This window comes from Pimephales promelas, chromosome 9 (assembly GCF_988280905.1).
Source record: "Pimephales promelas chromosome 9, fPimPro1.hap1.1, whole genome shotgun sequence".
Taxonomy (NCBI): Eukaryota; Metazoa; Chordata; class Actinopteri; order Cypriniformes; family Leuciscidae; genus Pimephales; species Pimephales promelas.
Window position 1 is genome coordinate 39,428,974 of NC_142777.1, and position 17,425 is coordinate 39,446,398.

General features: G+C 46.5%; 1 protein-coding gene across 4 annotated transcripts in view; it reads left to right on the top strand.

Annotated features, from left to right (window-relative positions):
* The window catches only part of stag3 (STAG3 cohesin complex component), an 87,016-nt gene extending 70,360 nt beyond the window's left edge, over positions 1-16,656 (top strand). For 2 of the 4 annotated variants that reach the window (XM_089135180.1, XM_089135182.1), the window contains exons 8-32: positions 2,053-2,204; positions 2,290-2,487; positions 2,562-2,657; positions 4,104-4,183; positions 4,316-4,423; positions 4,503-4,587; positions 5,277-5,379; positions 5,483-5,583; positions 7,396-7,488; positions 7,950-8,042; positions 8,868-9,068; positions 10,306-10,373; positions 10,499-10,586; positions 10,804-10,890; positions 11,124-11,216; positions 11,345-11,498; positions 12,977-13,113; positions 13,311-13,412; positions 13,593-13,723; positions 14,381-14,497; positions 14,709-14,851; positions 15,092-15,170; positions 16,126-16,194; positions 16,301-16,394; positions 16,470-16,656. In XM_089135180.1, coding sequence (XP_088991306.1) covers positions 2,053-2,204; positions 2,290-2,487; positions 2,562-2,657; positions 4,104-4,183; positions 4,316-4,423; positions 4,503-4,587; positions 5,277-5,379; positions 5,483-5,583; positions 7,396-7,488; positions 7,950-8,042; positions 8,868-9,068; positions 10,306-10,373; positions 10,499-10,586; positions 10,804-10,890; positions 11,124-11,216; positions 11,345-11,498; positions 12,977-13,113; positions 13,311-13,412; positions 13,593-13,723; positions 14,381-14,497; positions 14,709-14,851; positions 15,092-15,170; positions 16,126-16,194; positions 16,301-16,394; positions 16,470-16,517 — 2,720 coding nt within the window. In that variant the 3' untranslated portion in view covers positions 16,518-16,656. The remainder of the gene's footprint in view (positions 1-2,052; positions 2,205-2,289; positions 2,488-2,561; positions 2,658-4,103; positions 4,184-4,315; positions 4,424-4,502; positions 4,588-5,276; positions 5,380-5,482; positions 5,584-7,395; positions 7,489-7,949; positions 8,043-8,867; positions 9,069-10,305; positions 10,374-10,498; positions 10,587-10,803; positions 10,891-11,123; positions 11,217-11,344; positions 11,499-12,976; positions 13,114-13,310; positions 13,413-13,592; positions 13,724-14,380; positions 14,498-14,708; positions 14,852-15,091; positions 15,171-16,125; positions 16,195-16,300; positions 16,395-16,469) is intronic. The other 2 variants (XM_089135181.1, XM_089135183.1) reach the window with 2 other exon arrangements.
* Positions 16,657-17,425: the final 769 nt, after the last annotated feature.

Below are 17,425 nucleotides of genomic sequence, written 5' to 3' on the forward strand. Positions count from 1 at the left end.
CACTCACACCAGAGCATCACACACTCACACCAGAGCATCACACACTCACGCCAGAGCATCACACACTCACGCCAGAGCATCACACACTCACGCCAGAGCATCACACACTCACACCAGAGCATCACACACTCACACCAGAGCGTCACACACTCACACCAGAGCATCACACACTCACGCCAGAGCATCACACACTCACGCCAGAGCATCACACACTCACGCCAGAGCATCACACACTCACGCCAGAGCATCACACACTCACGCCAGAGCGTCACACACTCACGCCAGAGCGTCACACACTCACACCAGAGCGTCACACACTCACACCAGAGCGTCACACACTCACACCAGAGCATCACACACTCACGCCAGAGCGTCACACACTCACGCCAGAGCGTCACACACTCACGCCAGAGCATCACACACTCACACCAGAGCATCACACACTCACACCAGAGCATCACACACTCACGCCAGAGCGTCACACACTCACGCCAGAGCGTCACACACTCACACCAGAGCATCACACACTCACGCCAGAGCGTCACACACTCACACCAGAGCGTCACACACTCACACCAGAGCGTCACACACTCACACCAGAGCATCACACACTCACACCAGAGCATCACACACTCACACCAGAGCATCACACACTCACGCCAGAGCATCACACACTCACACCAGAGCATCACACACTCACGCCAGAGCATCACACACTCACACCAGAGCATCACACACTCACGCCAGAGCATCACACACTCACGCCAGAGCATCACACACTCACACCAGAGCATCACACACTCACGCCAGAGCATCACACACTCACGCCAGAGCATCACACACTCACGCCAGAGCATCACACACTCACACCAGAGCATCACACACTCACGCCAGAGCGTCACACACTCACGCCAGAGCGTCACACACTCACACCAGAGCATCACACACTCACACCAGAGCATCACACACTCACACCAGAGCATCACACACTCACGCCAGAGCGTCACACACTCACGCCAGAGCATCACACACTCACGCCAGAGCGTCACACACTCACGCCAGAGCGTCACACACTCACGCCAGAGCATCACACACTCACACCAGAGCATCACACACTCACGCCAGAGCGTCACACACTCACGCCAGAGCGTCACACACTCACGCCAGAGCATCACACACTCACACCAGAGCATCACACACTCACACCAGAGCATCACACACTCACACCAGAGCATCACACACTCACACCAGAGCATCACACACTCACGCCAGAGCATCACACACTCACACCAGAGCATCACACACTCACACCAGAGCATCACACACTCACACCAGAGCATCACACACTCACACCAGAGCATCACACACTCACGCCAGAGCATCACACACTCACACCAGAGCGTCACACACTCACGCCAGAGCATCACACACTCACACCAGAGCATCACACACTCACACCAGAGCGTCACACACTCACACCAGAGCATCACACACTCACACCAGAGCATCACACACTCACACCAGAGCATCACACACTCACACCAGAGCATCACACACTCACACCAGAGCATCACACACTCACGCCAGAGCATCACACACTCACGCCAGAGCATCACACACTCACACCAGAGCATCACACACTCACACCAGAGCATCACACACTCACGCCAGAGCATCACACACTCACGCCAGAGCATCACACACTCACACCAGAGCATCACACACTCACGCCAGAGCATCACACACTCACACCAGAGCATCACACACTCACACCAGAGCGTCACACACTCACACCAGAGCATCACACACTCACACCAGAGCATCACACACTCACACCAGAGCATCACACACTCACACCAGAGCATCACACACTCACACCAGAGCATCACACACTCGAGTCGAGAGATCCTGTAACGCTTCATCACTGGGATCAATCTGAGTGTGTTCATCGTCTGACTGTCATTACAGGGAAAAACTTTGTAATAATTGGTGCTTAAGGAGTCTGTGTGTGTGTGTGTGTGTGTGTGTGTGTGTGTGTGTGTGTGTGTGTAGCCATGCGCTTGATGTCGTCTATAGTGTCGGTCGCTGCAGATGTGAACGCTCTAGCGCTGATGACCCAGAGACGCTGCGAGCTGGAGAAGAACAAGCCAGTGGAGCATCGAGCCGTACACCGAGCAGAAGAACTAGAGAACTCCTACAGAGAGGTTACACACACACACACACACACACACACACACACACACACACACACACACACTCATGTTAGCTATAATCTGTGTGTGTGTGCAGCTGCTGGAGCATCAGGAGGACCTGCGCTCTCTGATGAACGGGATCTTCAAGGGTGTGTTCGTGCACCGGTACCGGGACCGTGTCCCTGAGATCCGGGCCGTGTGTATGCAGGAGATGGGCGTGTGGATCCGGGACAATCCCGCGCGCTTCCTCAACGACGAGCACCTCAAATACGTGGGCTGGATGCTGCATGACAAGGTGCACTGAGCGGAAACACACTGAGGATCAAATCTGAGAGTTTGTCACACTGTGTGTGTGTGTGTGTGTTTCAGCAAGCGGCGGTGCGTCTGCAGTGTGTGTTGACCCTCCAGAAGCTGTACGAGCAGGAGTTCATCAGCCGCCTTGAGCTGTTCACCAGCCGCTTCAGGGTGAGTGTGTGTGTGTGTGTGTGTGTGGAGATGATGATGATGATGATGATAGGCATGTGCCGGTATCAAATTTTCATGCTGCGGTTAATTGATGAGCTTTTATCACGGTATACGGTATTATCACGATATTTTAATGAAATTATATTTTAATGCTCAAGAAAAACAGATGCATTGTGGGTCTCTAAAAAAACCTCAACTTGTATCACAATGTGTAATTGTGATTTTCGAAACATATGGTAACTAAACCAAATTGTTTAAAGTTTAGTGACATGTTACAATGACTGGTAGGTTACTGTTTGTATTATTTAATTAAATTCTTGGATTTGATTTTAGTCTTGATTCAATATTGACTCATTTGGATAAATATTAGGTAGGCCCCAGTCTGTTAATGTTTCTCAAGAAAAAAAAAACCTCACATAATGCTGTAAACATACAGAGAGAAATTAAATATAATATTTAGCAAAATACTCCTTGATATTTTTTTCTAGTCAACTAATGTGCTGGTCATTAAATGGCTTTCCTGAGGTAAATGTAACGTTTTGTGACACAACTGTTCTCCTGCAGTGTTACTGACCTCTTTCCATGTTTGAAAACACTGATTGATCGTTATTATGTACAAGCAAATATACCTTTCGGTAAGTTGTACTGTATCTTTAAATAAAAACGAAAGTAACATGATGATCGGTTTACTTGAACTGAGGAGCAACGATCTGTGATCAGAAGAGCTGATTTATCAACTTCAGTTTATCAATAACAACTTTCATATCAAAAGTAACCTGCTCTGTCTAGTCTGTCGGTGTCAGTGTCCTCTTTGCTCTGTGATTTTTCTCTGTGGGAGAGCGTGTGAAAAGTGTCAATTGCGTTAAGCGCCTTTCAGACAGGACGCGGAATGCGCGACGCTTGGTTCAACGTTGCCCTTCAGATACAACGCGATTTGCCATTTTACAAATAAAAAGTTGAACTATATTGAACTTTAACACCGGCGTGGTCGATGCAGGTCAACGCAGCAACAAAACAACCCTGCGCGTCGCGTGCGTATTCCGCGTCCTGTCTGAAAGTCTCAAGCTTGAGTCTAAAGCGGAATGTCTGAGAGTTTGGCAGCCCTGCGGGGATAAATCGTCGGGAGTATTCCGCCATGCTTGATCCATGTGAGGACTGTTTATAGTAGACTAGTGCGCACTGCTGCATGCACACAGTGCTTATACATAATGGGATTGTTTACATCAGAGTGCGCGCGTGTTCTGCGCAGCACGCAGTGTTTGAGCGGTTGAAGGAAAATAAGCAGCTAATGCGCGCTTTAAAAGTCTAAATTCGAATCTATTATTTTTCACGGTATTTTGAAGAGCCCGCGATAACAATATTGTGCATATTCATTACCGCGATTTATCGCATTACCGAATACCGGCACATGTCTAGATGATGATGATTGTGTGTGTTCCTCCTCAGGAACGAATGGTGTGTATGATCCTGGATAAGGACTCGGATGTGGCCGTGGAAGCAGTGAAGCTGTTGCTGCTCATCCAAAAGTGAGTTTCAGCTGGAGGAAGTGATGTCACTACTGAACGCGTGTCTCGGCTTCTAAGCATCAGCATTGATCGTACAAGTGTGTGTGTGTGCGTGTATGCAATGTGTATTATTGAAAATGTGTGTGTGTGCAGGCAGACAGAAGAGGGCCTGAGTGAGGACGAGTGCGCTGCTGTGTATCCTCTGGTTTTCTCCACACACCGAGGTCTCGCCTGCGCAGCCGGAGCATTCCTGTACCACACGTACGTTCATCATCATCATCATCTCCACACACACACACACACACACACGGACCGTCATGTGTTGTGATCTTGTGTGCAGGCTGTGCAGTGTGTTGGACAAGCGCTCAGACAAAGGCAGTGTTTGTTTTCTCCGTTTGCTGGCTCATTTCTTCATTAAGAGCGAGGTGAACCACTCAATCCCATCATGCACCTGCTTCTCTCTTTTCTCTCACAGGTCACATGATCTGTGTGCATGCAGCTACCATAAAAAGTGTTTAGTTTCACTTAAGAATGCATGAATGTTTTTTGCCATGACTGTCACTGATTTGTGTGGATGTTTGTACCTGGAAACTAGTGTACACTCTCACAACCTCAGCACACACACACACACTCACACTCTCACAACCTCAGCACACACACACACACACACACACACACACACACACACACACACACACACACCCTCAGGACACACACACATCCTCAGCACACACACACACACACACACACACATCCTCAGGACACACACACACACATCCTCAGCACACACACACACACACACACACATCCTCAGCACACACACACATCCTCAGGACACACTTTAATTTAAGTGAACACAGCATACAGTGATTCACTAGATGTTCATAGATGATGTTGCCATAATTATTAGAATCCCTAAGAACTTATTCATCTTAGTTTCTGCCTTTATAAACCCCAATTTGTTTCTCAGATTTGATGCAAGACAGATTCCTTGTTATTTCGGATTAAATCATGCGTGTCATAAATGTGACTCCTGGTGTTCATGTACTTCACAGTATGTTATTTTACCCAGATGAACAGCCTGTGACTGTAGATATGTGTGTGTGTGTGTTAGTATCATGATCACGCTGCGTATCTAGTCGACAGTCTGTGGGACGTCGCGCGGGCTGAGCTAAAAGACTGGGATGTGATGACATCACTCTTGCTGCAGGAAGGAGGTGAGTCCGTGTTCAGTGTGTGACTTTAGAGAACTTTATTCAAACTCAGGTGTGTGTGTGTGTGTGTGTGTGTGTGTGTGTGTGTGTGTGTGTGTGTGTGCAGGTGTGGAGGATGAGCTGGAGAGTGCGTTGATTGACATCATGATGTGTGCAGTGAGACAGGCAGCCGAGGCCACGCCCCCCCCCTCACGCTCCACCAGGAAGGTAAGACACGTGTGTGTGTGTGTGTGTGTGTGTGTGTGCTTAAGACCTTCAATACAGCATCTGGATTATTAACATTTTACAAGACTTTAATGTAGGGCTGCAACTAATGATTATTTTGATCATGAATTAATTGGCCAATTATTTCTTTGATTAATGGGATTAAGCAGCCAAGGGTAAAAAGATTATTTGTAAACGGTGTTATTCCACATCCAGCCTAATGTTGCCATTCAAATAAATGTGGAAATGGAAGGCGTCTATACATTCAATGTTATACATTATGCATAAAATAGAAACAATGGTTCCCATTCAGTCGGTCAACGAGGTACAACACATGCCTATGGGATACGGCGCTCTAGCGCCATCTGCTGAAGACGTCTATGTTCATCGTGCTGTTGGAACACGCCACATTTCACAAGAATAAAAACTGGTGATGCTTGTCTAAACTCAGGCAGAAAGAGAGAACTTTGAGCACAAGTTCAGGGAGTAGTTCGAGCTGTCTGTAGCAGATGAAGAGGGGTGTGTGGGCACGCTAGGGCATGGTAACTCAGGCCATGCTCACGGCAGGGATCCTTTAGCCAGGGGCCGTCGCTCCTTTGAAAGAGGGTCATGTGACGGTGCTGGTCCCTTACGTTTAGTTCAGCGACTTGGCGGTGCGTGAATATAGGTCTTATAGTAATGTGTTGAACCGAGTTGGCAGACGCTGAGTTATAACTACTGTTCCCAGGAGGAGGGAAGCGGGGCACAACACCTCTGCGCCCGCTGAAGAGCTGAAGAAGGGAATGACCCACACGACTGCAGTTATATGCTAACCCGCCCACGTCGTCATGCGTCATTGGCCGTTCAGGCGTGAGTAAAGGTGTCCTCAGCAGATGGCGCTAGAGCGCGATATCCCATAGGAATGTGTTGTCCCTCGTTTCCCTCCTTCTGGGAACAGTAGTTATATGCATAACTCAACGCTTGTAAATGGTTAAATTAAGTTGTAGAGGGCGCTGTTACACGTCTGAAGGATTTATCGATCTACTGATCAAAACACAGAAGAAGAAGCAGAAACATGCGATAGAAGCATTGCAGATGCACATCTCAAATATAAAGTGCTTATCAAACATTAAACGGCATATCATTTAACCCTGTGTGATGTCACTGAAGGAAAGCTGACCCAGGACTGCAGCTTCGAGGCGTCGATGGAGTCGGTCTGTGTTTGACCTGGAGGAAGCTTTTGACATAAAGGGATTTCTTTTTGCTCAAATTTAGTTTTAAATAAGCTAACCCACATTCAGATGTGAATAAAAGGGAATACATGTAGCAAAAACATTTTTTGTTCAGATATTTATACAACAAAAGGTTCTGTAGGCCATGAAATTCTGTAATAATGACCGAAATCGCTGGCAGCGGCTGAGATCGTCTATTTTAAAAACCGCTGGTGAGGAAAGGGTTAAAAACTGCATGAACTGTCTTTCCTCGTCCTGTAAATCTGAGAAGCTCACCTGACCCTTTCCTCGTCGGCTTCCTCTTGATAAATCCTCTCACATGCTAATATGGCCAGCTTCTGTGCAGCCGCTCCTGCATTAAACATCGCGATGGTGTTTTCTGTTCACAGACACTTTAATCTATAACTTAATCTATAATCAAATTAGTTCAATTAAGAGTTCAATTACTCGATTGTTTTCATTATCAATTATTTGATGTGCAATCAGCATGGTTTCACTTTCAGCTCAAAGATTTCTGTAATCACTCCTTTCAGATTAGTATCTCACACACTTCTCTCAGTTATCATCTTGGCAAACGTGTGTGTGTGTGTGTGTGTGTGTGTAGACTGTGACTGCGCGGGAGAAGCGTCTGCAGGTCCAGGAACGAAGGCGCATCACTAATCACTTCATCCCTGTGTTTCCTCAGTTGCTGGCGAAGGTGAGTCAGCGGCATCGGTCTCGCATCACAGAGCAGCTAGATCACGCTGTAGGGTTAGCGTTACAGCCTCTAGCGCAGATCTAACGCCGGCGATGGGTTAGCGTTACAGCCTCTAGCGCAGATCTAACGCCGGCGATGGGGATGAACTAGTTCTAAATGAACTAGTTCAAAGTTCAATGAATGAGTTCACAGTAATGTTCATCAGACTGTAATACAGTGTGTTCAGTTCATGTTCGCCCAAAATATGAAGGAGTTCAGTGTGTGTGTGTGTGTTGGTGATACCGTGAGCCGATGTGTGTGTGTGTGTGTGTTCACTCTCGCTCCTGCTGATGGAGACACGATCTGCCGCCTGTAGTGTGCTCACGGTGTTCGAGACGCCGCTTTGGCCACCGCGGCTCTTTAACTGTGTGTCGTGGCCTTCAGACAGAGGCGATGCGGTGTTTAACTCAGTGTTTCCTCAGTTCTCTGCAGACGGGGGTAAGGTGAGCCGGCTGCTCTCAGCGCCGCTGTTCTTCCAGCTGGAGGTTTACGGCACATCCGGACGCCTGGAGAAAGTAGGAGTTTCTGATCACAGGGTTACACATGTTCATAAAAGCAGATGCCTTGTTCACGCATGAAGATCTGAATCTGTTGTTGAATAATGACCTTTATGAACTGTAATTTAAAAGTTTTAGCATCCGGTTTAAACCCTACTCATGTAAAATTGTCATGCAAATGAGATGCATTCAAATATATAATTTTCTGTTGTTTGTATTTATTTAAGTTCATTTAGATCGGGACCGAGACAAATAACATGGATAAACTTTGACAGTAACTTGATGCATGTGTCATAATGTTTTAGCTATAGCTAATTTACAACCGTGTGTGTGTGTGTGTGGTTCATCTGTGATCCGTGTGTGTGTGTGTGTGTGGTTCATCTGTGATCCGTGTGTGTGTGTGTGTGTGGTTCATCTGTGATCCGTGTGTGTGTGTGTGTGTGTGGTTCATCTGTGATCCGTGTGTGTGTGTGTGTGTGGTTCATCTGTGATCCGTGTGTGTGTGTGTGTGTGTGTGGTTCATCTGTGATCCGTGTGTGTGTGTGTGTGGTTCATCTGTGATCCGTGTGTGTGTGTGTGTGTGTGGTTCATCTGTGATCCGTGTGTGTGTGTGTGTGTGTGGTTCATCTGTGATCCGTGTGTGTGTGTGTGTGTGTGGTTCATCTGTGATCCGTGTGTGTGTGTGTGTGTGTGGTTCATCTGTGATCCGTGTGTGTGTGTGTGTGTGTGTGTGTGTGTGTGTGTGTGTGTGGTTCATCTGTGATCCGTGTGTGTGTGTGTGTGTGTGTGTGTGTGTGTGTGTGTGTGTGGTTCATCTGTGATCCGTGTGTGTGTGTGTGTCAGTGTCTGGATCTGCTGCTGTCTCAGGTGTGTGACGTGCTGCTGAAGCACAGTGAGGAGTGTGTGTTGGAGGCGTGTGTGCGCGTGCTGTGTGCGCTGTGCGCGGACCGCTACTCGTTCTGTGGGCGTGTCCAGAGAGCCGTCGGACAGATGCTGGACTCCACCGTGGAGAAGTTCAGCGCGAGCCTCAGCGAGATCCTGCAGGTGCTCTATCACACAACACACCCTAACCCCTGGGGTCGGAGGTCACGTCGGCGTGACCAGATCGCTTTCTTATCAGTGCAAAAGAGACTCAAAATGCTCTGTTGATTTTGATCTTGCATATGAGTGTTATACACATCATCCCATCCTGTTAAGTGTCTGTTGTTTGTGTATACACACAATAAAAACAAAGTGTTGTGCTTTTCGTCAAGTAAAGAAAAATAAAGATCTGCGCGTTCTCGCTTGCGTCCGAAAATGAGCTAACGCAGCGAAACTCAGTCAAGCGGGAGTCCAGGCACACAGGCATCAAGCTTGAATTCTCTTCTTTTAAATGAAGTCATTTATCATAAAAACATATATTCTCAGTTTATGTGATCTGTATGAACAGAGAGAGATGTCAGTCATCCTCATTACAGCTCGTTAAGTGCTAACGTGACCACGCCCACGGAGAGCGCGCGCTATTCAAACGCAAACGATCTGAGGCAATCCACGCAAACATGCCAACGCCCCCTCAGCACATCAGGTTTCAGACTCGTGTACTTCACCACGCTGGGGTGAATGATGCTGTGCCGGTTTAGTTTCACTTCGCGGCTCCAGCTTAAAGGGGTCATATAAAGTTCATTTGATTCTTTAGCGTCTAAATGAAAAGTTTGTAATATACTCTGCATTAGTATTGTAAGAACTCATTTTACCTGGTCGAAACAGCTCTGTTTCAGTGCGTATGCCTTTAAACGATAATGACCCATGCTAGCCCTGTTTGTGCTAATAGAGTGTAATTAACCTTTGCCATTAATATGTTAATAAGCAACTGGAAAAAGCACAGATGTCAGGGCATGTCAACACAGGTCAAGGAGCCCAGAAACACCTCTGACCCCAGAGTTCATCAAATCATGCAGACTTCCACTGCTCCCTCCGTCATGAACGAGTGTGTCGAGCGTCGGCTAACTCCGCTAACGCTGTCGTGCTCTCTGCCGTTCGGAAACACACTCGTGTGTGTGTGTGTGTGTGTGTGTGTGTGTGTGTGACGCTTCTGGACGGACCTGAACTCCAGTTATCCGATCTCGCGGTTCTGAGGCGTTTGTACGTGTTCGAGATGATCCGCCTCAATGTTTTATGCTCACCTCAAGGTTTAAGTCCATCTTTGTGTTTCAATTCAGAGTTTATGCAATAAATTTCACATTTGCTTAAAAATACACGGATGTAAACCGCATCAGTGTGTGTGTGTGTGTGTGTTTCTCAGGGATCGGCTGATGAAGATGATTTCTACAGCGCAGCTTCCTCTCTGAACGTTCTTGCCATCTTCAGCAGGTGTGTGTGTGTGTGTGTGTGAGAGAGAGAGTGTGTGAGTGAGAGTGTGTGTGTGATTGTTAGTATAGTGTTGAAGCGTCTTAACTGTGTGTGTGTGTGTGTGTGTGTGTGTGTGTGTGTATCAGTGCCAGAGATATGACAGGAAAAAACCTGTTTGAGTTCTGCTTCCAACTGTTGAAGATGGGAGTGGAGACGAGAGAAATCAACGAAAAGGTCCCTGTCACACACTCTCTCTCTCTCACACACACACACTTTCTCACACCCTCTCACACACACACACACACACACATACACACACTTTCTCACACACTCTCTCTCTCACACACACACACACACACACACACACTCTCTCTCTCTCACAAACACACACATGCACAAACTGCCTCATTATGACACTGTAGTGTGTGTGTGTGTGTGTGTGTGTGTGTAGTTGATGGTTCCAGCTCTGAAGTGCGCAGCCTTCCATTTGTTCTGGAAAGGAGTGACGATCACGCAATACACTGCAGAAACACACAAGGTGCGTCTCTCTGTCTGTCATTCCTCAAGTGTGTGTGTGTGTGTGTGTGTGTGAGAGAGAGTGTGTATGTGTGTGTGTGTGTTGATTCTGCTGATGTTGATCTGGTGTGTGTGTGTGTGTGAGAGAGAGTGTGTATGTGTGTGTGTGTGTTGATTCTGCTGATGTTGATCTGCTGTGTGTGTGTTGATTCTGCTGATGTTGATCTGGTGTGTGTGTGTGTGTGTGTGTCTCAGGTGGAGCTGAAGCGTGTGCTGAAGTCTCTCCACTGCTTCTGTGTGGTGTGTGTGAGCTGTCTGTCCGCGGCCCAGAGTCATGTCAGGAACCAGGTATGGCTCTGTGTGTGTGTGTGTGTGTGTGTGTGTGTGTGTGTGTGATCTGCTGGTATTATCACATGTTGTGTTTGTTTGTGTCAAACATCCTTCAGAGCGAATGCTGTGTGTGTGTGTTTGTGCAGGCGTTTGTGTGTCTGTGTGACGTGCTGCTCGTGTTCGGGAGTGTGTGTGACGGAGACGGTTCGCCGCTGCAGCGCTTCAGTCCTGATGAGTCTCTGAAAGCAGAAATGGCTTCTTTCATCATCGATTACGTCTTCAGTGAGGAAGAGCTCAACGGTACATGAGTGTGTGCAACACACCACACACACACACACACCACACACACACACACACACACTCACACACACACACACACACCAGACACCCAATCAAGCCTTGTTCAAAACATTGATCTTTTAGCCACTTTCACCCCAGATTTAATACTGATAAAAAACACACTCTTACACACACACTCACACACACACTCGTGTACACACACACACACAGAGAGACAAATAAACAAACATGCACACTTGTACACACATACGGACAAACACACACGCATACAAACATTGACACTTACTCACTCGTACACACACACACACACACACACACACACGTGCGCGCACACACTCACAAACATGCACACACTCAGACTCACAGACAAGTTTATGTACGCATTGAGAAACACGACATACACACTTGTGCACACACACACGCACACACACACACACACACACATAACACTGTAGAAATGAATCTCTCTCCTGACGCCGTCGTGTTTGATGAAAGCGTTCGTACTGAAGTATTTACACACACTCGTTGTTGTAGTTGTTGTAGTGTTGTCTCGATACTAGAATTTCTAACTTCAATACAATACCTTAAAAAAATATGGATATTTGATGGCATTTTCGAGACCAGGGAGAAGAAAACTGACACACTATTAAGGGGGATTTTTTATTTAAAGCTAAATATAACAGAACAGGACAATGAGTCATATTTCACTTCAACACAAATGTGCTGCGATACTGCGCTTGTTCAAAAGCCTCTCAAAGTGAATGTAAAAAAAGTGCAATCTTTTATATTTCCAAATCAAATCAAATCAAATCCAATGACAACAAAAGATACTCCAACTTCCAGCAAAAACTAAATCAGTGCAATCTTACGCATCAAGTGACAAATTAGTAAACAAATGAACAGGAATGTGTTGCTGCAGTTATGCAGATTCTCCACTGGGGGGCGTGGGACTGACACCGTTACTGGTTCCCACAGTTGGTTTGCATCTTCCAGATTGAGAGCTGGGAACCCCAGCATGTGCTCCTCTGTAATCCTGCTGTTCTTGAGCTGATGCACTAAACACGCGTCTGAAGCTGAAGCTGAGATGCACAGATGCGTGAGGTGCAGTGGTCATGTGACGTGTCCTCCGCTCTTCTGCACTGATTTCAGGCATCTGTTCATTGACTGAAAACTCATTCCTGGGTTCAGACCTTCACCGTCTTCTCTGGATGATGAACATGTTTTCCCCGTAGTGTTGCACCGATACTTCAAAACCATCGCGATTCTCAGAAACGAAAAACCTCACGAAACGTAAATTTATTAGTATCGATACTTTTATTAATAACCGCGTTCCAGATTTGCAAGAGACGTATTTGATGTTGGTGTGTGCAACGCTTCCAGTGCCTCCCCATGGACGTCTGTGTTTCATGAGACACACACTACACTCTGGCCAACCTCTAGTGTGTGTGATGATGTGGTGTGTGTGTGATGTTGTGCAGGCGAGGATGAGGATGAGGAGAGGAAGATGGCTGCTTTGCTGCAGAGGAGGATACAGTTGTCTGGATACTGTAAACTCATCATATACGGCGTCCTGGAGCTCAGAGCCGCCACGGACATACTCAAATACTACAATAAGGTGTGTGTGTGTGTGTGTTCAACACATTCAGACAATAGTGTCATTATTCAGATCAGATCAGTGTGTCCAAACATCTAATCTCACACGAGCTTCTGTTCTTCTTCTTCTTCTTCTCTGCTTCTGCTTGTGTTGTTGTCTGTAAGAGGCTTCGGGTAAAGCAACAATATTTAATAAATGTATTGTGTGTGTTTCTGTAGTTCTACAGGGATTTTGGTGACATCATCAAAGAGACTCTCAGCAAAACCAAGATGATCAGCTCTGTGGAAAGTGCCAGAACTGTGTGCTTGTGTCTGCAGCAGGTGTGTGTGTGTGTGTGTGTGTGTGTGTGTGTGTTCAGGTGCAGGTCCTTCCTCAGATCTGGAGAGTGTTTGTGAGTTGTGTTAGTGTGTGTAGGTTCAGTCAGCGACCTGCATCATCTCTCTTCACCCTGTGTGTGTGTGTGTGTGTGTGTGTGTGTGTGTGTGTGTGTGTGAGAGCAGCTCTTCTCAGGGCTCGAGCAGGACCGTCGTGATGAAGAGATGATGGAGATTAGATTTCTGGCAAAGAAACTGGCGGTGAACTTCAGCATCAACCTGCATGTCGTCCGCGAGCCGCTGCTGGCGTTACACCAGTGCGTTCATCTCTCTCTCACTGGTGTCTTTCTCTCTCTTACTGGTTTCTGTCTCTCTCTCACTGGTTTCTGACTCAATTCAATTCAGAAAGCTTTATTGGCATGGCAAAAAATACATTTTGTATTGCCAAAACATCCACAGCCACATTTTCAAACCCACAACACAGGAACAATGGAGACTATCGAGGGGATGGTGTTCCTGATTCTCGGTATGTGGTTGTTTTTAACTGCTAGACGGAAAAATGTGTTTAAAATGAGGCTGATGGCAGCAAAACAAAAATACTGCTAAAAAAGTGTCTCGTGTCGCAAATCCAGTGATGCTGGTAGTGACGATTCTGTCTGACCAATCAGTGATCTGCAGTGTTTCACGTCACATTTTAGTACCGGTACGGTACGCTTGGTACCGAACCGTACTGTACCGTACCATGCAGTGGAAAAGCACCACAAGTGAGCCGTACTGAACCGAACCGTACCGTACTATGCAGTGGAAAAGCGCCTTATGTCTTCCTCTCTCTATCTCTAGATCATGGTCGCATGGTTTCTGACTCTCTCTCTCTGGTGTCTTTCTCTCTAACTGGTTTCTGTCTCTCTGACTGGTTTCTATCGTTCTCTGACTGGTTTCTGTCTTTCTCTCACTGGTTTCTCTGGTTTGCGTAGGGACGGCATCCGGTTTGCCAGTCAAGGGCTTGAGAAGGGCGACTTGATGAATCTGGGTTTTCTGGAGATTCTCAGTGAGTTCAGTTTCAAACTCCTGCAGCCTGAACGCAAGCAGCTGTGAGTATCTCTGACATCACTGATGATCATGTGACTCAACACTGGATGCATCACCTTGATGACTCCTTTCCCATAGACATAATTTGCGATTTATACATCTTTTTCTCTCTCTCTCTCTCCCTCCATATCTCTCCCTCTCTCTCTCTCTCCCTCTCTCTCTCTCTCTCCCTCCATCTCTCTCTCTCTCTCTCTCTCTCTCTCTCTCCTGCAGGGCAGCGGATCTGTGTCGGGTTTGTTCGTCGGCCCTGAACTCTGTCTTTGTGAGGATGTATGAACGATCTCTGACTGCAGGAACGAGAGAAACGGCAGCGTCTGCTGCTCACACACCCAGGAGGAAACGCAGACGCACACAGAGTCAGTGCACACCTAACACACACACACACACACACACACACTCTCTCATACACACACACGCACATCAACACTGTCTCACACATACACACTAACACACATGCACATCAACACTCTTACACACACTCACACACATACAGTGACACAAACATTGACATTCTCAGACTCTCTCTCACACACACACACACACACACATTCATGTGTGGAAATGATCTATATTCAGGTGTGTGTGTGTGTGTGCAGGTTCGGTCGCTGTGGAAACTGCAGCTGTGATCCCAGACACTCGTGGAGACGACATGGACGACAATGATTTCGCAGACGAGTAAAACACTTTAAACATGCGTTTATATGCAAGCTACAAGTAGGATGTAAATAACGGTGTGTTCAAGTCATCGGGTAAAACTCGTATTTGCGAGTCGAATGCCACAGTGTCGTAAATGTGTACGAGTCCGTGAGAAACACTGAACAGTGTTTAGCGTTGATGTTGTCCAGTGAAGTAAGCTAATCACCTGACCAGAGTATGATGGCATTATAATGTGTAATATGTAACGATAAAGTTTGCCGTGGCTTCATAAATTCATTAAAATCACCTAATGCACATTTCTTTAAAAAACGTTGTTGTTTTTCTTTCTTTGTTGTGCAATTAGTGTGAGAAAGTACTCCGCCATCTAACTCTTACTCCTCCATCTAACTCTTACTCCTCCATCTAACTCTTACTCCGCCATCTAACTCTTACTCCGCCATCTTATCTTACTCCGCCATCTAACTCTTACTCCGCCATCTAACTCTTACTCCGCCATCTAACTCTTACTCCGCCATCTTATCTTACTCCGCCATCTAACTCTTACTCCGCCATCTAACTCTTACTCCTCCATCTAACTCTTACTCCTCCATCTAACTCTTACTCCGCCATCTAACTCTTACTCCGCCATCTAACTCTTACTCCGCCATCTAACTCTTACTCCTCCATCTAACTCTTACTCCGCCATCTAACTCTTACTCCGCCATCTAACTCTTACTCCTCCATCTAACTCTTACTCCGCCATCTAACTCTTACTCCTCCATCTAACTCTTACTCCGCCATCTTATCTTACTCCGCCATCTAACTCTTACTCCTCCATCTAACTCTTACTCCGCCATCTAACTCTTACTCCTCCATCTAACTCTTACTCCGCCATCTTATCTTACTCCGCCATCTAACTCTTACTCCGCCATCTTATCTTACTCCTGAGCTGAGCTCAGATCAGTGTGTGAGTAACCCCTCATGTGTGCAACAGGTTCCTGAGGAAGAGTGCCAGACGGCGCTTCAGTCCTCTCACTCGCAGCCTCCAGTCGCATCTCAGCACGTGAGTCACATCTACAGCTCTCAGTGCAGTTCCTCTGTGCAGAACAGTGTTTAAGACTGTGTGTGTGTGTGTGTGTGTGTGTGTGTGTGTGTGTGCGTGCGCTCAGACTCTCTCTGGCTCATGGAGACGGTTCAGAGGATGAAGAAGAGCCAGAAATCGAAGATTACGATGATGAAGACTCTGAGATGGGCTTCATTTTGGTGAGTTAAACACAGGAGGATGAACTGATGATGTCATCATCGTCTCCTCTTCATCCTCTTCCTCTGTTCCCTCAGCCGTCCACTCACGGCTCCGCCAGCTTCCTGGAGGACCTGTTCCACTGATGACATCATCTCCCGTTTCCACCTATGACATCATCTCCCGTTTCACCGATGACATCATCTCCTGTTTCACTGAGGGCCGGACAGCTACACTCGGATTCGCCAAGACGTTATAATGTTTAGTTTAGTCTAGTTTAGTCTTGCCTAGCCTAGTTTAGTGTAGTTTAGTGTCCGCTGTGTCTGGTGTTTGCTATCTCTGCTCCTGTCTCTGGTGTTGATGGATAGAGAAGAGCAAGAAAACCAGAAAAAAAAACTATTTGATTTCATGTTGTTTAAAGTGTTAAATCACAGTTTTCTCTATTATACCTGTTAAAATAAAACATTTATTTCTCTTTTCTGTGTATTTTTTTAGATTTCAGATCTACCAGTCAGTCATTTATTCCTTTCACAGTAGCTTTTATTGCATTCACTGAATCTTTAGTCAATCACACTGAACAGATATGGAGCAATAGTTTTCTACACACACACACACTCACACACTCACGCACACACACACACACACACACACACACAACATAAACTACACACGACAGCAGTGACTCTGCTTTGATTACGTTCGGCCTGTTCCACCTTTCATGTGTTTGTTTGGGTTATTAATCAGTTTATTAATGAGCTGAAGCTTCAGAATTCCCACAAACCCTAACCTGCAGTTACAGTTCCTAACAGGAGCATTTCAAGCCAGTACATTATTATTTTACAGATGAGCTTAGCTTTGTAGAAGTGTATTCCCCAAAGGCACTAAAGCAGGTCCTGCAATCACAAGAGGAGGAAGAGCAGTGGTTCAGTCTCTTATTTATATTGTTCAACATTTTAAAGGAGAATCTATCATGATCTTTATTGGGGACAACATTGGCTACGTCCTCCATAAAAAGCAAAAACAACCATTTCAAATTCATACTAAACAGACACTT